We start from the raw sequence: 21321 nt of genomic DNA on the forward strand, positions 1-21321 counted from the left end.
AGGGCTGTTGTGGAAATCAAATGGGACAATGTAGATAAGTACTTTGAAAATCTTTAATTATTATAGAAATTATTGTTTATAAGATCCTACATAATAATTATTATTTATACAGTACTTTGTTTCACAAATATTTTTCATTTGATCATATCTTAAAATCATTATTTTTTGCTATTGAATTATTTCGCATTATGCTATTTTATTTCTCCTAAAATGGAATCAAAGAAGTATAAAGAACTTTTATGGTCATTTCATCAATCTCCCACCCTATGCTGGTGTCAACTATCAGTAGGTCTTTTAGTCTTTACTAAAATATTTCCAGTGTTAGAAAGCTTTGGACTTCTTAAAGAATTCCATTTCATTTTTTAATAGCTTTCATTGTTAGAAAAAAGATTTTCCTTATGTTGAATGGAAATTTGTTTACTTGTACACTCTCATTCATTGGTCCTGTTTTTTTTTCTTTCAGAGCTATACAGAACACCTACCCTCTTTTTCATCTGTTATAGCCCCTTTATATATATATATATATATATATATATATATATATATATATATATATATATCTTTTACGGTAACTCTTCTCAACAATCCTATTACCACTCATTCTTCTTTGTATGAGATGGTTTCCAGACCATTTACCAGCCTCACAGTCCCAAATTAACTTCCTAATGACCTTCTCAGAATGTTCCATGTGGAGTGGTCAGTATAAAGACTAATGGAACTATTTCCTCCTATGGTCTAAACATTGCATCTATTATGCAACCTAGGATTAGATGACTTTTCTAGCAGCCACATCCAATACTCACTCATAATAAAATTCTGATCATTCTGAACCTTCCACATCTTTTTCACATGAACTGCTACTGAATGTAAAAGTGAAATTTGGGAAATGCCATCTAAAAGTATATATATATATATATTTTTTTTTTCCTATGGACATGTGGGAGACTTTGAAACTACATTTCCCATGATTCCTCATGGTAGACAGGAAGTAGGATGATGTAAGAGAAGGGATATAGACTCCTGTAGGGACTTTGAACTTCCTCTTTAGCTACTGGGCGCAGGATGAGAGAGGAGGTAATTATGGCTGAAGCGGCAATTTTGAATTCTTACAAGCCCGTGGTCTAATGACTTTATCTATCAGCATGGCTTTAATTAAAATACTAATTTCTATATTTATATCAGCCTTTATTATTTTTAATCCTAACATGAAGCATATTTATATATTCCCCAATATGTTGAAGGTTTTTTTTTGTTTTTGTCTTTGTTATTCTTTTTACCAAAGGCAGGACATATAGTCTATTATTCCAATATACCACTGTAATTTGCATCTTAATTTTGACTTTTTTTAGCTTCTCCTCTCAGTACATTGCCATCTTCAAATTTGTAAAACATGATTTTTATGTCTTCAGACAACTGATTAAGGTCTCAAAAAGGTTACAATCTATCAAAAGAATGCTGTGTCATTCTTCTGGAAATTTACTTTGAAGTTGACATCTAGTCATTTTTCAACATTCAATTATCCATAAAACATTATTTCTTCATTGTACTTGAAAATTTTCCTGATGTGTTCTGTTATGAGGAAGATTAGTTACTAATTAAGTATTAAGGATGTACCTAGCAGGAAGGAGCTGGAGCATTACAAGATGTAATCACAACAGTTCTCTTATACAACATACAAAGGCTAGGAACCTCCCAAATGAATCTTGACTGTCACCAGTTGGATTAAGTAATGCCATTAGCTGTAAATTAAAGTGCTAAGGTCTATATATGATGAGAATTCAGTATTCAAAACAAGTATTATAATTTCAGTCTCCATTGTAGTACTCTGGTATTATACTCTTTTATTTAATATTCATGATTCTCTGATACTTTAGAGTTACAATGTCATCTCAAATAGAATTGTAGTTATCTGTAGGAAAAAAGGAAAGAGAAGGGGAATGAACATGAAAGTAAAAGGGGAAAAGGAGGGAGACAAGAAAGGATTCTATATGGAGGGGAGGAGTAGCCTCCCCAGGTGTCTAAAGTAAAACAAAAGCCTCACTCTTGTTCTTGTATGCAGTTCCTCTGAGCCTCCTGAAAAGTAAAAACATCAAAAGGGATCCCATAGTTTCCAAGGGGATAGTGAATATGTAGAACTGCAGAATTTCCTCCCTGAAAGATAGTAACTGGCTCAAGAGCCCACATTCCAGAAAAGAAGAGTGCATGCACTGTGCTGCTTATGTTGCCATGGTCATGCTTGGGTAGCAGGCAATGATTGGCTCAATAACACTAAATCATTCTTCATTTCCTACTGCCCTGGGTTGAAAATATCTTTAAACCCTTAATGTTTTAATAACTGGATAATACTAAGGGGAAAATGATAGTTCATTCTCTCCTTCTTGTTATTTATAGTCAGTTAAAAGCCATGAAGTCATCTGTTCCACACAAAAGCCAATAATTAAGTCAAGTTACTTGAAGATTGAGTTTCCTTCTTTGGTGCATTCCTACACTGGTTCTTCATAAATAGCAAATTGCCATTATTACCTTTACAACTATGGCACACTTAAAGCTATGATTCTAAATAGTCTTCATTGACAGAAGTTGCCATTCAGATAAAACCCTGGAAGGTCTTACATTGGAAAGTGACTCCAAGTAATATACTCTACTTCAACTTTCTCTAATTGTGCTTATTATTCCATATTAAGGACTCTCTGCTATTCTCTGGTATAAAGTGCTTCTCTATTGAAATGTCTTTGCACATAAAATGGAAGAGAAATTATACACATCATCTCATGAGACTATATGTTATATATGTACTAGTCTCTATTTCCAAGGAAAGATTTACTTACATGACTTGGTATTCTTTAAAAGAATGATAAATTCTTTTGGAAACAACTATGGCCTAGTTTATAGATAGAATTTTAAAATAGTAATTGCTTCAACTTTGAGAATCATAGTTATCTTATTCCCCACCACAAATGTATTAAACCTTTCACAGTCAGTACTTAATATCAGCTGACTTTGCCTCCTACTTTGCAGAGATTAAGACCATCTGACAGAATGTTGCCTTCATTCTCCAAAACTTCTCAGCTTATCTAGATGTCATTTCCTCCAGGAACAGAAGTAAACCTGCTTTTCACTAAAGTTAGTCTCTCACTTTCCATCTTTGACCCTGTTTTCTCCAGGGGAGTCTTGGTCTAGCCATCATTCTATATTTCAAATATACATTACTTCTCCATCTCCAATGGTACTTTTCATATTTGCTGGCAAATATGCCCATGTCCTCCTAATCTAAAAATTAAAAAGGAGACTTCCCTTAATATTTTCTACCTCACCCAGTGTCCCATCTCTCTTTCACTCAACTTCCAAACATTTTGAAAAAGTTTTTTCTTCTCAATGCCTCCAGTTTCTTATGACTTGCATTGTCCCTCTCTTCTTCCCTTTCCAATCTGGTTTTCCCACCATTCTACTTAACCTCTTTCAAATTATCAGTGATCTCTTCATCAACAAATTCAACAAGCTCAACTTCTCAGTTATACCATTGACATATTCTTTCTTCTGGATATTCTCTTCTTCCTTGGCTTCAGAAACACCACAGCATACTAGATCTCCTGTAAATTCACTAATCATCATTCTTCTGTCTCCTTCATTTCTGGTGTTATCTGTTTGTCTTTTTACTTTATGCTTCAAGTTTCCTTTAGTTTCTTTTTCTGATCTACCTACTAATGTGAATCTTACTGAGACCATCTGCCAGTTTTCTATAGAATGATTTCAATGTCTCTGAGGATACTTTATTATTTTGCCTTTAGAGCAAAAGCTAAATGAGGAATGTGGGATAGAAAAAAGTACTTTAAAAACATGCCAAGGCCCAGGTAAATTGTCCTTAAATCATCCAAATGTGTTCAGTTCAATATAGAAAGAGAACATAACGTGTGGAATTAAATTGAGTGTAACAGGGAATGCTCCCTGAATCTGACCTTAAAATAGACCCTGGACAAGCAAAATGCCTTTGGACAGACTGCTATCTAAATTTGTATTTGGAGGAATTTTTCTGATCCAGTAACCTTATTGATGAACTTGACCATTGGCCAGGGAAAGAAATATCTAAATCCCTTTTCAAATCCATTATTACATACACATTCAATTTGGCTAGAGAAATTGTGAATAATTCTGCCTCTCAGAGCCTGATTTGACCCCACAATTCATCCAACATCTTCTGAAGAATTCTTCAGAGTTCTGTCCATGTTTTTGTAAATGATATAGCATGCCTTCTGAGGCCTCTGGGTTTAGTAAGGATGGGGAGTTATTGATCTGTATAATGAACCTTGACTAGTTTGGAGATCTACAGTCAAGAGTTGGCAGAGCTCTCTGTAAGGTTAATAAGGGTTAATCCCAGAACAGAATGGATTTCTGGGAAAAAGCTTGAGGTCTTTCATAGCCTAGAAAGAAAGGCTTCAGTACTAGAGGAGTCAAAAATATCTTTTTCAATTACCATATATTTTGGAGAGTCTAAGGACTCTCTAAATGAAATAACACAACTATAAATGTCTCAAGTATTATGAAGTGTTAAAGATATTATGATTGTTATCATTGGTTCTGGAAATGTTAGGGATAAAACCATGTCACTTAATTATGAAAAACAGCTTTTCATAATAGTCTGGTCACCAGACATGTGATGGAGAAACCTGAGTTCATTCTCAGTTTTTACCTTTTCTTTATCATACACAATTCCCCATCTCCCATCCCTATGCCTTTGCACTGACCAAGCCTAAGACCTTGAATGTATTCCTCCAAACTTCTTACCATAGAATTCCTTGAGCTATGTCCAAGAAAGTGAGATTTTTAAAGGACTAGCACCTCTGGTGTGAGGGTTTGCCAAACCCTTTTCAGGGCTGCTCATCCACCTTTGGTGTCCACCTTTCACTCAATTCTGATCTGTAGTTCCAAGAAGCTGTAACATGAGCAGTAGCTATACCCCAACAAAAAACTGTCTTGACAAATGGGCTTAACCAGGTTAGGAGTAACTGACAGGCCTCAAACCTGTCACTGAGTTAGGGGGAATATCTACCCTCAGCCCATGAAGATTTCCCCCTTTTATGTAAAATGGCGATGACAATAACTCCTGTCTCAAAGGGTTGTTTGTGAAGCTCCAATGTGATATGCAAAGTACTTTGCAAACCTTAACATAAACTATAAATGTAGGCTCTTTTATAATAATAATTCAGCCATCTAGGTTTTCCTAGTCATTTCAAATGGAACTATTTGTAAAATGTATGACCCATTTTCCTTTCTCTCTATGGGCAGAGGAATAGGGACTGGACCTCTGATTTCAGTGATATAAAGAACTCCCTGATGCGGAAACTCCTTCTATAAGTTCAAGACAGCACTTCCTCTACAACTTGTCATTTCAGATTGTTGCCCAGAATACTGAGAAGTTAAGTGATTTATGTACTATGGGTCACATGACCAGTGATGTCAGGGGTGGAACTTGGACTCAGACTTTCTGTGCTCTGGGACCAGTTCTCTATCCACTATTCTAGGTTTCCTCTATGGCCATATAATATTGTTGTTGTCCATTCATTTCAGTCATGTCTAACTCTTCATGACCTCTTTATAGTTTTTCTGGACAAAGATACTGGAGTGTTTTGCCACTTCCTTCTGTGATATTGGAAATTTGGGCATTCTTGAACTAATTTTGAGATCCCTGATCTAAACTTCCTGTGGACGTTTAGGGGACTTGAAAACTACATTTCGCATGATTCCTCTTGCATAATACAGGTGGGCAGGAAATATGATAATGTAGACAGAGATATAAAGACTCAGGATGTGATTGGGACCAGCCTTTTGCCTGCTGAAGCAAATCAGGTGGGAAGGCATGGCGTGGCATTTGAACTAGCTCTTATCAGGCACCAGGCTTTTAATTATAGTTATGACAGTTTTATATATATACATGTATATATATATATATAATTATAATATGACAGTTAATAAAACCTTAATATTTTAAATATGTCCTTCTATATTAATATTATTTGTTACACTTCTCCAGGTCATTTTATGGATGAGGAAACTGAGGCAGACAGAGTTAAGTGACTGACCCAAGATCATACAGATAATAAATGTCTAAGTCCAAATTTGAATTCAGGACAATGAATCAGGAAGATGAGACCTGGAATTCTATTCACTGTACCACCTAACTACCCTTACATATTTATTTTAATACATACATATTATTTTAATACATACATATTATATACGTGTGTTGCATGTATATCACATACATACATATTACAATGTGATATGCCCATATATGTTATATAGTATATATAATATACATGATACACATATACCTATAGCCATAATATAGGTATACTACATACATATAATACATATATATCTATACATATAACACATCTACATATGCATGTAGTATGCATGAATTCATATAATTATATTATATATTATATAAATAATATTCATATAATACAAAATTCACATAATAAACATAATTTAAACTTTCGATAACACAGGGACACAATTCTGAGTATTTGTTGTACTAGATTGGTGCCCTCAATTGTATGATAAGCTACCCTAGACTATTGTTTTGTGTTCTTCTCTTTGAGTCACAGAGCTTTCCTTCTAACCACTCACAGCTGTTATTTCTTACTGCTTATCAGTGTGTCTCTATGTAGTACTTTCTTCCCTTTTCTAACTGGTTAACTTCTCACCAGGGTCACCCACACTCATTACCCTCTTTGCTCCATTCCCAGATCTACAGACTTTTCCATTTCTTCCCCAGTAGATTTCCCTCCCATGTACCCTTCCCCACCCCCATTCACTGCTCTTTCTAGTTTTTAATGTTTTCTTCTTGTAGAATATAAATTCTTCATGGGTAAGAACTATCTTCTTTTGCTTGGATTTGTACTGATAGCATTTAGCACGGTTCCTGACATATAAGTACTTGCTAAATGACCCACCTATCTATCATCTACGGCCTTGGAAACCTGATAACCAAGATTGTTGTGATGAAGCAGAAATACTAGGTGCCAAGGAGGCACTCTGGGGACTCTTCGAGGAGTACAGTGTATACTATCTTTTGTCGGTTTACTTGGCCTTGCCCAGATAGGTAATTTTGTTCCTAGGGAGGAAAGCAGATCAAAAATTGTTCTGCAACTTCTTGTCCTAGAGAAGTGTCTGTGGTCCTGAGACTTTAAGTGTTTTTCCTAGGGTCACTCAATCAAGCTTTGTCAGAAGCCAGTTCTTTCTTATACATCATGCTGCCTTTCAGAATGTTTTTGTATAGGTACCTAAAAGTTTGTGAAACTGAATTAAGCCTTTAATACAGGGATTCTTAAACTATAGTCCACAAAATTGTCTTTTTAATATTTTGATAAATATATTTAAATAGAATTAGTTTCTTTTTAATCCTATATATGTAGGAAGTTATAATAAAAATGCTTAACTAATTATATACCAAAAGATCATAGAGAACTAGTAAAGAGCTCAAGTTTTCTGATTCCAAGATTAGGCTTCTTGAAATGTTTTCTTTAGTTTGATCTGATTTTAAGATAACGACAGCCTTTATGATAATACTTATTATAAATACATTTGTCATAACAGTAACTACATTTTAAGTCTTACAAAGTGCTTTACAAATATTATTACGTATAAGATTCATAGGCTGAGATGACTTAATAAATGCATTAGTATAACAACAATAATAGCCTTTTAATGTCTATAAAATACCTTACAAATATTATCTCATCTAATCCCCACAACAATACTGGGAGGTAGATAACACTTTTAACTCCATTTTATAGATGAAACTGAGGCAAATAGAAGTTAAGTGACTTGTCCAGGGTTACAAAGCTGGTAAGTCAATGAGACAGAATTCAAACTCAAGTCTTCCTGACTCCAATCCAAAGTCTAAAGGTGTGGTACTATAACAATTCAAATTTTGAAGGGGGGGATGGGTAGAGGTACCTCAGTGGGTAAAAAAAAGCAGGTCTAGAATCAAGAGTTTCTAGGTTCAAATCCTAGAGTTGTGACCCTGGGAAAGTCACTTAAACCCAATTGCCTAGCCCTTAGCCCTCTTCAGCTTTGAAACCAATACTTAATATCAACTCTAATATAGAAGGAAGATTTTTTTTTAATTTTTAAATAGAAAAAGGGACAGGGAGAGATTATTTCCTGATATATAATATATGCACCCTTTATACCTGGCTCAAACCATGTATGTCTTATGTATTTTTCCCCGTGGATTATTGATCAAAATGTGTATTACTCTATATGCAAAACATTGGACATTCTTATAGATGCTGATACTCTTGGAAAGAACCTAGGAAAATGAGAACTCTCTTGTCCTTATTTATAAAATGAAAAGATCTAAATATATATATATATATATATATATTATATTATTATATATCTTTATATATAATAGACTAGCATTCTGTGTGTTCATATCCACATCAAAGTTCAAAGAAGTGTGCACCCACTTCCAAAGACCTAGAGTAGAAATAATAGAAGTAGACCAAAAACACATCTATGCTTTGTCATCCTTTGCCTCTAAAACTATGGGAAGTATCGAGAGTGAGTTGGCATTAGTAAATCATTAATCGCTTCAGGAAGAGATTCCAATATTGACCATAATATACAATATCAGTAAATCTATCTGCGCATTCCAAGGTAGACTGAGGCTTTTGAAGTAAAGCCTCTGAGGAAACCTCAACACAGCTGCCCTCTTTCTCTAGGTGAGTGCCTTCCCACTTTCATTCCCAAACCCAAACTCCATCAAACCTCATTTGTTTTGCTATGAGCATAGGGATTAGGCAATAGTGGTTAGAGCAAAGAACTGGGAATTTGAACTTTCAAGGTCTGATCAACAATGTAATAAACCTTGATGAATGGTAAGTGTTTGAGATCATTCAATGAAAAATTATGTGCAAATTATTACTTTTTATTTTTAAAAATCATTATGAAATAATTTAATATAAGTCATATTTGCTTTATTAACTTTTACTAAAATGAATTCATTGCCCTAGGCAGTCTTGTTCCATGTGAAAAATATTAATTGAACTAAACCTACAAATTCAAATTTCTATTAAATTAAAACCCAGAAGACTCCCTAGTGAGAATTGTCAGACCAAAAGACAGAACGTGTATGATGCATGGAAGGTCAGCTAACAAGGACCTTACAAAATACATGAGGGAACTAGAGATCAGGAAGTTCCCTGGAAAGCTTCCCATCTATGATTCCCTAGGATCTAGGTCTGGGGATGATTAGCAGAATTCTCCAGCTGATTTTAATCACAGTAATTTTGAATAAGGAGAAAAGTAATCTCTAAGTTAGCTGGGTCCCAAGCCATACAGGTCTTTATAGATTAAAGTCAACACTTTAAACTACACTCGGAAGCAAATAGGAAGCCAGAGCAGATTATGGAGTACAGGTATAATAGACTCCATATGTTGTACTCTACATTAGCCAAAGTTTCTGTAAATGTTGTACATAGAAGAAAAATCTCACTTTTGCTTTACTTAAAATACTGAAGCATTCCACTACAGGTCCTCTTATCTTCCCCCTTTCTCAGCCACAAAATACTTCTATTTATACATCCTCTTCACCACCTTAAAATAGCCATCCTCCCTCCTTTTCTTTACTTCAGAGGAAAACTATCCCTCCATTCCAGATCTAATTAACCCACCTGCATCAAAGACTCCGTTTGTCTTGCATCCTTAGGTGTTTATCTCTTAACCGTTTTGAGGAACCCCTGCCCACAAGTGATGGCAATTTTGACACACTCTCAATTTTGAAAATTATGTAGCTATAGCAAGCTTTACTGCCCACATGGCATTGCAATACCACAGAACTAGGTTATGTCACACTTGTATTAACTCCACTAAAATCCACAAAGACATAACATTTAAGTTCCTCACACCTACATTAAAGTAACTCAATAATTATTCACAACTAATTCTTGATGCTAACTTTGTAGGAAGTCATAATAATCAAGTGGGGCAGATTTCCCTGGGTTTTTCCTGCCTCTGACAATCAAGTGGCCTGTAGATGTATTCAACCAACCAATAACTGGTTCTTTCTTCTATTTTCTGATCAGTGAGACTTTGATATTCTACCTTCTTAACAATTGGGAGCTTATAATATGACACTGGGTAGCTTATTATTCTATATGCTACATCACCGGGGCATTGATTTTCTTTAAATACAAATCCAATGATGTTACTCCCCTACTTAACTCCAGCGCTTCCCTGTTGCTTCTAAGATCAATTATGTTTGGTTTTTTAAAGCCCTTCACAACATAACACCAGCCAATCTTTCCAGACTCCTTAGATGTTTTCCCCCTTCTCATAACCCATGGTCTAACCAAACTGTCCTCTCTAATCCCCTCACATAGTACTCCATTTTACATCCCCATAAGTCTTTGTATTAGCTATTCCTTATGCCTGTAACTTACTCCTTCCTTACTCCCACTTCACTTATACCTTCCTACATCAAGATATAATTCAAATAAGACCTTCTACAGGAAACGTTTCATCAGGGCTCTTCCTTCTTAACAAATAAATAAATTAATTCAATATACTTATATGTCCGTGTTTTCTCTCACAATGGAATGTTTGTTCCTTGAGATGTAGGATTTTTTAATTTTCTGCCTTTATATCCCCAGAGTCTATTACAATACTTGTCATGTAATGAGCACTTAATAAATATTAGTTTATTGATTTTTCACAAACCTATGACATTAATTTTACCATAATCTGTTCCAACCTCAAAACTTTGAAGTCATCCCTGAATCTTTTTTCTCTATCGCACTCTTATCCAATAAATTAATAGTACTATTGATTTGATTACTGCACCCAAAATAAGAGGTGGAAATTTACAAGAATAAAAAAAAGGCCAGAGTGTGGGAGGCTATGTAGCAACAGATAGATGGAAAAATGAACTCAATGGATGGATGGAAGGATGGATGAAATAAAGCTGGGAATGTGTAGTCAAGTCTTTAATGGAATATGGGCTTAGTTATATATGTGGGTCAGGTCACTTTGTACCCACTCAGCCATTCAGACTTTGGGTCCAATTGTGGAAGTAAAAGCTCAATTAAATCCCTCACTCAGAAACTAACAGATGGATTCTAGAGATCTGGAAAAGAAATCCAGTGTTGAAGGTGCAAGTTCAGGTAGGGAAAAGTACGACAGCAGCAACAGCCAGATAGAATGATTGCCTGAATGGCTGGCTCAGTGGCATAAGAGAGTGAAACTTTCTTTCTTCAGCATTTTTTGCATACTTTTTCTCACGTGAAAGGTCTCCCCACATATCTATAGTCCTCTATAATTTAGTTGTTATGGAACTGCCATTCAAAGTTAAGCATATTGCATACACTGTCATTGCTCTCCTTCACTGCAGGTATAACCTTCCCTAAGCATCACAGAACTAGTTCATATACTCAATAAAGATAGTATTGTGTGAGACTAAAACCTGATTATATTAAGCAATCTATCATTGCTTAGTGCTGCTGGAGCAGATAAAACCAGGTTACTGCTACGCCCCCCTAAAGGCTCTCTCATATCCCAAAGTAGAGAATACCACTGTACAAGGAAGGTACAACACTCCCTTTGCTATTGTCCTCTAGGCTAGGGATAAAATAATTAAAAAGCACTACTATATTCTCTTGATCACTGGTAATCATGTGTACTACTAAGAGATCCCAAATATGTCAATTTATATTTAAGAACATGGAGTGCTAAATTAGTCAAGTACAGCAGTGTACAGAAGTCCTGAGTTTATATCTGCCCTCAGACAGATTTGTCAACTCAGATAGAGTTTGACCCTAGATAAGTAACTTAACTTCTCTTGGCCTCCATTTTTTCATCTATAAAATGAGTATAATAATAGCACCTATATCCAGGGGTTACTGTGTAGATAAAATAAGATAATGTCTCTAAAGAAGTTTGTAAATCTTAAATCACTATATAAATTCTAGCTGCTATTACATAATAAATTATTATTAATATGATTATGTTATTATAAATAATAATATATCCCCTTTTTGCACTATTGGAAACATACAGTGATTGTTACATAAATTAGCACTCCCTGAATGACTTCCAAGGGACCATAGCCTTAGGTTTAAGTAAGAAAGGGCTTCCATTTCATGGCCTTACATAGCACATGTTCATTTGTCTCTTTATAGATTTTACTTTGTAATTTTTAAAATCTCTGTATATGTTTATTTTTTCATAAATATGTTGTAAGCCTCTTGATTTTAGGGATGGTGCCTTAGATTTCTTTGGGTCTTTAGTACCCAGTGCTTCCCTAAACATAGTAAAGACTTAGCTATTGTTTGTTGAGGCTGGTGGCATTATTCCAAAAGATCAAAGAACTGTGTTACTCTATAATTAATCTTTTTCATTTTAATTTTTCTCCAATTATATATAAAAACAGTTTCCAACATTTTTCAAAGAATGTTGATTTTTGAATTACCCCCCAACTCTTTCTCTGAGAGAGTAAGCAATCTCCTGTAGATTTTATATATACAGGCATGTAAAACATTTTCCCATATTAATTCTTTTGTGGAAGGAAACTCAAATCAAAAAAATAAGAAAGAAAATTAAAAGAGTTTGCTTTGGTTTGGATTCAAACACCAACAGTTCTTTTTCTTGAAGTAAATAGCATTTTTTATCTTGAATCCTTTGGGATTGTTTTGGATCATTACATTGCTGAGAATAGCTTGTTATTCACAGTTGTTCATTGTACAGTATTACTATCATTGTATACAATACATTCTTCTGGCTCTGCTTATTTAACTCTGCTTCGGTTCGTGTAAGTCTCTCCAGGTTTTTCTGAGCTCTTTCATATTGTCATTTTAGCACAACAGTATTCCATTACAATCACTCAGCTGTTCCCCAATTGATGGGTATTCCTTAACTTTCCAAATCTTTGCCCCCACACAAGGAGCTGCTTTAAATATTTTAATAGATATGCCCTTCTCCTTTTTGTGTGTGTTTTTAAATATATTTGAGATACAAACCTAATAATGTAATTGTTGAGTCAAAGGGCATGTATTGTTTTTTAGCCCTTTGAGCAGAAACACAAATTATTCTCCTACCAGTCCTCCCTTCTACATACACTCTCTACTCCAGCCATACTGATCTGTTTGCTATTGCTTATATATAACTCTATCTTCCATCTTCATGCCTTAATGCCTGCAATACTCTCCTTCCATACTTCCATCTCAGAGTTTACCTGGTTTTCCTCCAGGATCAACTCAAATTCTATTTTTTGGAGGAGACCTTTCCTATTTTCTCCAGCTCCTACTGCCTTCTTCTTCTAAGATTACCTTCCATCTACTTTGCCTATATCTTGAATGTAACTAATAACTTACATGTTGTATTTTCCAATAGATTAGACACTCCTTGAGGGAGGTATTTTTTTCTGCCTTTCTTTATATCTCTAGTATTTATCACAATGCCTACCACATTGTAATGCTTAACAAGTGTTTGCTGACTGACTATTAAGTAATTTGCCTAAAGTCACAAAGGTAGTTATCATAAGAGGGGAAAGTTTTAGTAATATAGATAACCAATTCAAAAAAGGCTACCCTGTGTCCTTGATATTTTTTTGTTGTTTGTTTGTTTCTTTGTTGATCAGATATTTATTCAGATATTCCATCTATTCCTACGCAGACCCAGAAATAAACGTTGAACTTCAGAAATAAGATACCACTCAATTTTACCCAAACTAAGGTTTTAGAAGCAGCATAATATTTTTGCTGATATGGAGGCAATCTAACAAGTGTTTTTGCCATGGTAAAGCTTGGGCTCACACTAATATCTATAACAGAAAAGAACCCTTGTCTACTTAATTATTCTTCTGCTTAAAATTCAGTTCCTAAAGGTAATTCCTTTTAATTTTAGCCAAGAAGTTGTACTTTTATTACAGGTCATTAGTGGCCATTAATAAATAAAGCCATGTTTTGATTTAATAGGTATTTTTAAAGTTCACCAATCTTAAATTTCTTCACAGAAAGCAAGATTCGGCCAAATTTTAATACGGTAATGCCTTTAATAAAGACATACAGTTTAAACTATCAAAAAATTGGATTTTGTAGTTGAAGTGTAAGCAGATGACTTTGTTATTTGCTCTTCTCACTTTGGATATTAGCCAGCACTTTAGTACTTTTCCAGGATTGAATTTTACAGAATCTGTTCCTGTTTTAAGTTGAGTCAAAGTAAATGCCATGCCAAAGTCAAGAGATCCTCTAAACATGTCTGCAGAAGGGATCTTTCACAAATCATCATTTCATTTCTTACTTATGGCTACAATTTTATTGCTTATCACCAAGCAGAAAACATTTATTTAAGCCCCATTTCAGGCACTTTTTCAATGTGTTTTATGACTGAGTTGTGCTCTTTTGTCCTAACTGTAATTAAATAACATTATGCTAACCTAGAACAGCTAGATAGCACAGTGCATATAGTGCTGAATTCAGTCAGAAAGACCTCAGCTCAAATCCAGCCTGAGATACTTATTAACTGCGTGACCTTGAACAAGTCCCTCAACCCTGTTTTTCTCAGTTTCCTTATATGTAAAATGATCTAGAAAAGGAAATGGCAAACTACTCTAGGATCTTTGCCAATAAAAACCTCAAATGGAGTTAAAAAAGAATAGAACAAAACTGAAAAACCTGAACCACAAAAATATTAACCTGAGTCAATTATATTTATGGTAAAGTATGATTTTACAAACAACACATAAATGCATGGAATATGCAAAGTGACATTTAGACCTATAAGTTGTACATTGATAACCAAGTGCACATATCCCATTCACTTCATGAAGGTTGGGGCATTGCATCTCTGCGATCTGGAAAATCCACATAAATTTTTTTGCTCTACCTTTGTACCAGAGAAGAAGTCTATTTTTTTTTCTTTTTCCTTTATGGGATATTTACAATACCTTATTGTCAAATTTGGGTTAAGTATTTGATCTTAACCTATTTTGTGTATTTCTGAGTTTCTAAACTTTTTTCCATATCATCTGTTATCTGTGTGTTATCTTTGGTTTATACAAAACTTCCCCCAAATTTCCATTTAATTGCTTATACCAACCTGCGATTTATCATAACTACAGTGGGGAAAGTTATAATGTGGAAGGGATACCTGTATTGTTAAATTAGTAATTTTTTGTTATTTGGTCACTTCTGACTCTTTGTGACACCATTTAGGGCTTTGTTGGCAACAATATTGGAGTGGTTTGCCATTTCCTTCTCTAGCTAATTTTATAGATAAGAAAACTGAGACAAATAAGGTTAAGTGACTTGCCTAGGGTCACAGTTCATAAATGTCTGAGGCCAGATTTAAACTCAGAAAAACTGATCCTACTGATTTCAGGACCAGCACTGTAACTTCTGTGCCACCTAGCTACTTACTATTATCATTTTTAAAAGTAATCTACATGTGACACTGTCGCATTTATGAAATTTTTGCTTCAGTATATCCCAACTGTAATTTTTTCTTAATATCATGCTTTTTGTCCCCCTACTTTGACTCAAAATATAGCACTATTATTACAATTTACTAAATGATCCTCTAAAAAAGTAAAAAGACCAAATGTAATTCCCAGGGAACATAGTTTATGTCAAAAGTTTGAAGGATTGACCCATTAAAAATTGATTGCCCTTCCCATTCTCAATTATATTAAATTGTGATAGAACAACAATTTTCAGACTATAAGATTGTGAATTTTCCCCTTTGCATCAGTTCTAAAATTGCAAGTAATACACACAGGGAAAAGAACAAGGAAGTTTTTAGTTTGTTGACATAGTTATGGACCACCATTAGCCTTTAAGGAACTCAAAATATTCAATAAATTCTCTTAATATTTCTGTTGAGAGGGCATGTGGCAAAGTAGAGAGCGAGTTGACTTAAATATCAAGAAGATACTTTTTGTCATACTGACTGTGAGTCTAGAAAAGTCACTTCACCTCTCAATAACCCAAGCTATTCTCCAAGATTATAAATTGCAGTCAGTCTGCACTGATTGAAAAAATTCCTCCTCAGAAGCTCCCTATATTGATGAAATCACACATCTAGTCAAATGCAGAAATTTCTAATAGGAAAAAAAGTCATGATCATAATTTCTCTAGGAAAAATGCTGTTTATGGGAGAAATGGTGGTTACACTTTAGAATGATGAAGAAATAATTGGTCATAAATAGGTTACAGGGAATAATATAATTACCTTCATTTGGTCAAAATGAATTTGATCAATTACACTAATACTAAATTAACCTTCCACACAACAGTGGGATGATCAAACAATGAAGAGTTTTATGCAGAAAGATTTCATGATAGTCTCTCCCCCTTCATCAGAATGATAGCCTGAGGCATCAAATTCTGGGGAAATGGCATTGATCCTTGGGCCAAATATCTCCAGCTTTAGTGGTTACTTCTATTCTTTGACTCTCAGAGAAAAGGAGCATATATCTACCCTGGAACTGTAAAAACAGATTCTTTTGTAATATATCTAATAACTTTTTCTCTGAATTACTTATTCTTTGTTGACAAAACAGAAGCTCTATTCCAATTGAACTACCATTGTATACTTTAAACGACTTTTAATTTTTTAAGAGGAAAAGGTTTAACTTTTTTTTAAACCCTTATCTTCCATCTTAGAATCAATATTGGGTATTGGTTGTAAGGCAGAACAATGGTAAGGGCTAGGCAATGGGGATTAAATGACTTGCCCAGGGTCACACAACTAGAAAGTGTCTGAAGCTAGATTTGAAACTAGGACCAGGTCCTGTCCACTGAGCCACCTAGCTACCCTGAAAACATTTAACTTCTTATAATAATTTAGTCTTTGAGATTTGGGAAGGGGGGAAGAGAAGAAGAGTTCATGTCTACAACCATCTGTCCTCTTTTTTCTTTTTTTTTTTTACCTGAAACTGCCCTTTTAGTCAGCTACCTTGTCAGCAACCCTTTCATCATCTGTCAGAGCATGCGAATTCAGCTGTGTTGGTAAATTTCAAAATGTCAGGATAGGTTGTGTTCTGGCATGGGTCCGAGAATGAAGGAGGAACAGGAATAAAAGAAGGAGGGGGTGGGAACAATATGTAATTCAGTTCTATGGACCCTTTATTGCTTTATATGACTAAAAGGAGAATAATGCTTTTTAATCTTCAGTCATTCATAATTTTTTAAGAAACCTGTCCTGTTTTTTGCCTTTTTTTTAGTGGAATGGTTCTTTGGTATTTTCCTTCAAAAGCTACTATTTATTATTAATCTGTCTTATTTTAGATATACTTTGAAAAATAGAATTTATTATGGGGTAAACACTAAAAAGCTTGGAGATTTGTGACAATATGAATTAGCACACAAAATTCCATTTTTCTCGGTGCAGCTGGCTAGCTCAGTGGATTGAGAGCTAGGCCTAGAAACATGAGGTCCTAGGTTCAAATTTGAACTCAGATATTTCTTAGCTGTGTGACCCTGGGCAAGTCACTTAACCCTCATTGCCTAGCCCTTACCACTCTTCTGCCTTGGAACCAATACACAGTATTGATTCTAAGATGGAAGGAAAGGGTTTTTTTTTTAAATCCCATGTTTCTATCCCAAAATGTCTGTTTATTTCCTCTACCAACTCTATAGTAGAAGATAATTATAGTTGACATTTAAAGAGTGCTCTGTTCGTCACAAAGTGCTAAAAGCGCTTCAAATAAATTTGCTCACCAAAACCCACTACAACCATGTAAAGAGAGTGGTACAATTATCATCTCCATTTTGCAGATTAGGAAACTGAAACTGCTCCCAAAAGAGGAAATTGAGTAATTGTTTTTAGTCACACACCTAGTTTGAGGGCAAATTAGGACAGACTCCCACCTCAAGTATTCTGACTCTAAATCCAATGTTCTTTCCTCTAAATCAAGGGAATTCTTAATTCTTTTTGTATCATAGAAGAAGGAAAGAAATAGCCATTTAATGAGTGCCTACTGTATTCTAGGTAGTGTGCTAAGCACTTTACCAATAGTCTCATTTTTTATTCAAAAACTTCTTTGGCAGTTTGGAAAAGACCCCTTCTGAGAATCACACATTCACTAAAAGATATATGATTACAAAGAAAATAGTTACTGAAATGTAGTAATTTTTTTTAAGTTTACAGATGTCCGGTAAAAAAACCTCTGCGTACCTCCTTCTGTACATCCCCATGCTTCCCCAATTTCCAAGTTCCTTCAGTCTCATTCCTTGATAAGAAGTTGATGTACACAAATGTTTCCTGTTGCCACCTGGATGACTTGCTTTTGGTTGTCTAAACCTGAATCTTTGGAGCCTTTTGGCTCATTTTCAGTCATCTAAGAATTCCACAGTTTAAACACCACTAGGGAGGAAGAGGAGGCTTAGAATAGGCCTTGCATTTCCAGTCTCTCAAAGAATGTTAGCAAGTTCAGTGTATAAGTTACCTTTCTATATAAGAAGAAGCAAGTACTGAAACTTGCCAGGGCTTGAGTAAGGCTTGGCACTTTGAATTTCCTAGAGATTCCTGCCATTTGGAATCAGCAAGTCACTTTGTTTCCTTTTTAAATCCTTCCTGCTGCTTTTTTCCCCCAGCACTTCCCACTGTATTGCTATTTAGAGCATAATTGCAAACTCAGACTGAAACATACCTCAAAGCACAACTTATTGTCTGGAGATTTTGAGGAAAGTTAGACCAAATTTATTCCTTAGACAGAATATCTTGAAATTAAAAAGTATTATATTTGGGGGCAGCTGGGTAGCTCAGTGGAGTGAGAGTCAGGCCTAGAGACAGGAGGTCCTAGGTTCAAACCCGGCCTCAGCCACTTCCCAGCTGTGTGACCCTGGGCAAGTCACTTGACCCCCATTGCCCACCCTTACCAATCTTCCACCTATGAGACAATACACCGAAGTACAAGGGTTTAAAAAAAAATCCTAAAAAAAAAAAAAGTATTATATTTGGTATTAAGAATATCTAATCTCCATAGTAGCCTAATTGATCAGTAATCACATGACAAAATAAACATCTGGGGAGTGGGGGAGGTGATCACAATCAGGAAAAATGCCAAAAAAAAAGTATTCAAGAAACAAAAAAAGAAAAAATGTAGTTAATTAAACTCATCAAATATTCTTTACATCCTCTGTAGTGCTTTCATTATCACTATTTTGCCCCTTCTACACAGGACAGATGACCACAAAAGAAGGCTGTTACCGAGACATGAGACTTCAAGTAAACACATCCTTTTGCAATCCAAGGACTCGACCAGTTACAGGGATCATACCTTGTAAAATGCCAGCCTGTCCTCCCAGGTAAAAAGCCGATTTTTATCTTTTACATTCAAATTATCATAGATGACATAAAAAATACAGTAATGGAGCCACAGATAGTAACAAGAATTCTTCATTTATAAAAAATGGAAATGACAAAAGCAACATTGTAAGGTTTTGCAAGATATCTAAAGGTCAAATCACAGGAAACCAACATTCAAGAGATATATAATAGCAATCCCCACAGAGGGGGAAATCCATAAAAACTATACTATATCCAGAGTACCATTTTTTTTTAGCTTTTCTACTTCTTTTATTTTTATATCACTTTTGTTTTAGGTGTCATAATTAATAATTTGGAGTAATTTGAGGTTTTGTAATATCATGTATAAGTGTATATATGTGCTTATATAAGCATATATTTATACATAAGCATTTTTTAAACATTTATTAATATTTATTTTTTAGATAAGTTAACATGGTTACATAATTCATGCTCTTACTTTCCCCTTCACCCCCCAAGTTCCTCCCCCCCATGGCTGATGCATATTTCCACTGGTTTTAATATGTGTCATTGATCAAGACCTATTTCCAAATTGTTGATAGTTGCATTGGGTGTGGTAGTTTCGAGTCTACATCCCCAATCATGTCTGCCTCAACCCAAGTGTTCAAGCAGTTGTTTTTCTTATGTTTCCACTCCTGTAGTTCTTCCTCTAAATGTGGGTAGCGTTCTTTTCCATAAGTCCCTCAGAATTGTCCTGGGTCATTACATTGCTGCTAGTACAAAAGTTCATTACATTCTATTTTACCACAGTGTATTGGTCTCTGTGTACAATGTTCCTTTGGCTCTGCTCCTTTCACTCTGCATCAATTCCTGGCGGTCTTTCCAGTTCACATGGAATTCCTCCAGTTTATTATTCCTTTGAGCACAATAGTATTCCATTACAAGCATATACCACAATTTGTTCAGCCATTCCCCAAATGAAGGGCATCCTCTCATTTTCCAGTTCTTTGCCACCACAAAAAGCGCGGCTATAAATATTTTTGTACAAGTCTGTTATCTATGATCTCTTTGGGGTACAAACCCAACAAAAAACTCTGACAGGGGTCTAGTTACTCAAATATATAAGGAGTTAAACCAATTGTATAAAAAAATCAAGCCATTCCCCAATTAATAAATGGGCAAGAGACATGAATAGACAATTTTCAGGTAAAGAAATCAAAAGTATCAATAAGCACATGAGAAAGTGTTCTAAATCTCTAATAATTAGAGAAATGCAAATCAAAACAACTCTGAGGTATCACCTCACACCTAGCAGATTGGCTAAAATGAAAGAAGGGGAGAGTAATGAATGCTGGAGGGGATGTGGCAAAATTGGGACATTAATTCATTGCTGGTGGAGTTGTGAACTGATCCAACCATTCTGGCTGGCAATTTGGAACTATGCTCAAAGGGCTATAAAAGAATGCCTGCCCTTTGATCCAGCCATACCATTGTTGGGTTTGTACATATGCATTTATAAAACTATCCAAGATTAAAGTTATAAAGCATGAGTGGATGGGGGACAATTCAATTTTTTGAGAATTATTATTTTATTAAGGGTAAGGAGAGACAGAAGAAATGATTTAGTCCATAATCCAACATGAAACCAAATGAAGGAAGGCCTCCTTATGGTATCTCTGACACAATATCATCTTTCCTCTGCATTAACATTCTAATAATATAAACTTCACTAAAATCCACACTTTTATTTTAGGAATTGTAAATATGCAAATAGTGAGAGTTCCCCATAATCCACTTACTGGATATAGATCTGTTTTAATTAGGTCAACATGATGTCTATTTAAAAGTTGTACTCTATTCAGTTTTACTTTGACACAAGTAAATAGTTTAGACAAGAAGTAAAGAATAAAAAGTTATTTCTATAAGTCAACTCACATTTATTAACTGTCTACATAGTATCATTGTATTACGTTCTGCAGATACAAAGGAAACAAACAAAAAGTAACAAAGGAAAACAAAACAAAAAAATCAGGGTCTGCTCTCAAG

At 34.8% G+C, this 21321-nt stretch overlaps 1 protein-coding gene across 1 annotated transcript in view; it reads left to right on the forward strand.

The window, feature by feature from the left end:
• ADAMTS16 (ADAM metallopeptidase with thrombospondin type 1 motif 16) overlaps window positions 1-21321 on the forward strand; it is a 242995-nt gene that overhangs the window by 145788 nt on the left and 75886 nt on the right. The window contains exon 18 of the mRNA XM_044657869.1: window positions 19187-19313. Coding sequence (XP_044513804.1) covers window positions 19187-19313 — 127 coding nt within the window. The remainder of the gene's footprint in view (window positions 1-19186; window positions 19314-21321) is intronic.

This window comes from Gracilinanus agilis, chromosome 1 (genome assembly GCF_016433145.1).
Source record: "Gracilinanus agilis isolate LMUSP501 chromosome 1, AgileGrace, whole genome shotgun sequence".
NCBI classification, from domain to species: Eukaryota; Metazoa; Chordata; class Mammalia; order Didelphimorphia; family Didelphidae; genus Gracilinanus; species Gracilinanus agilis.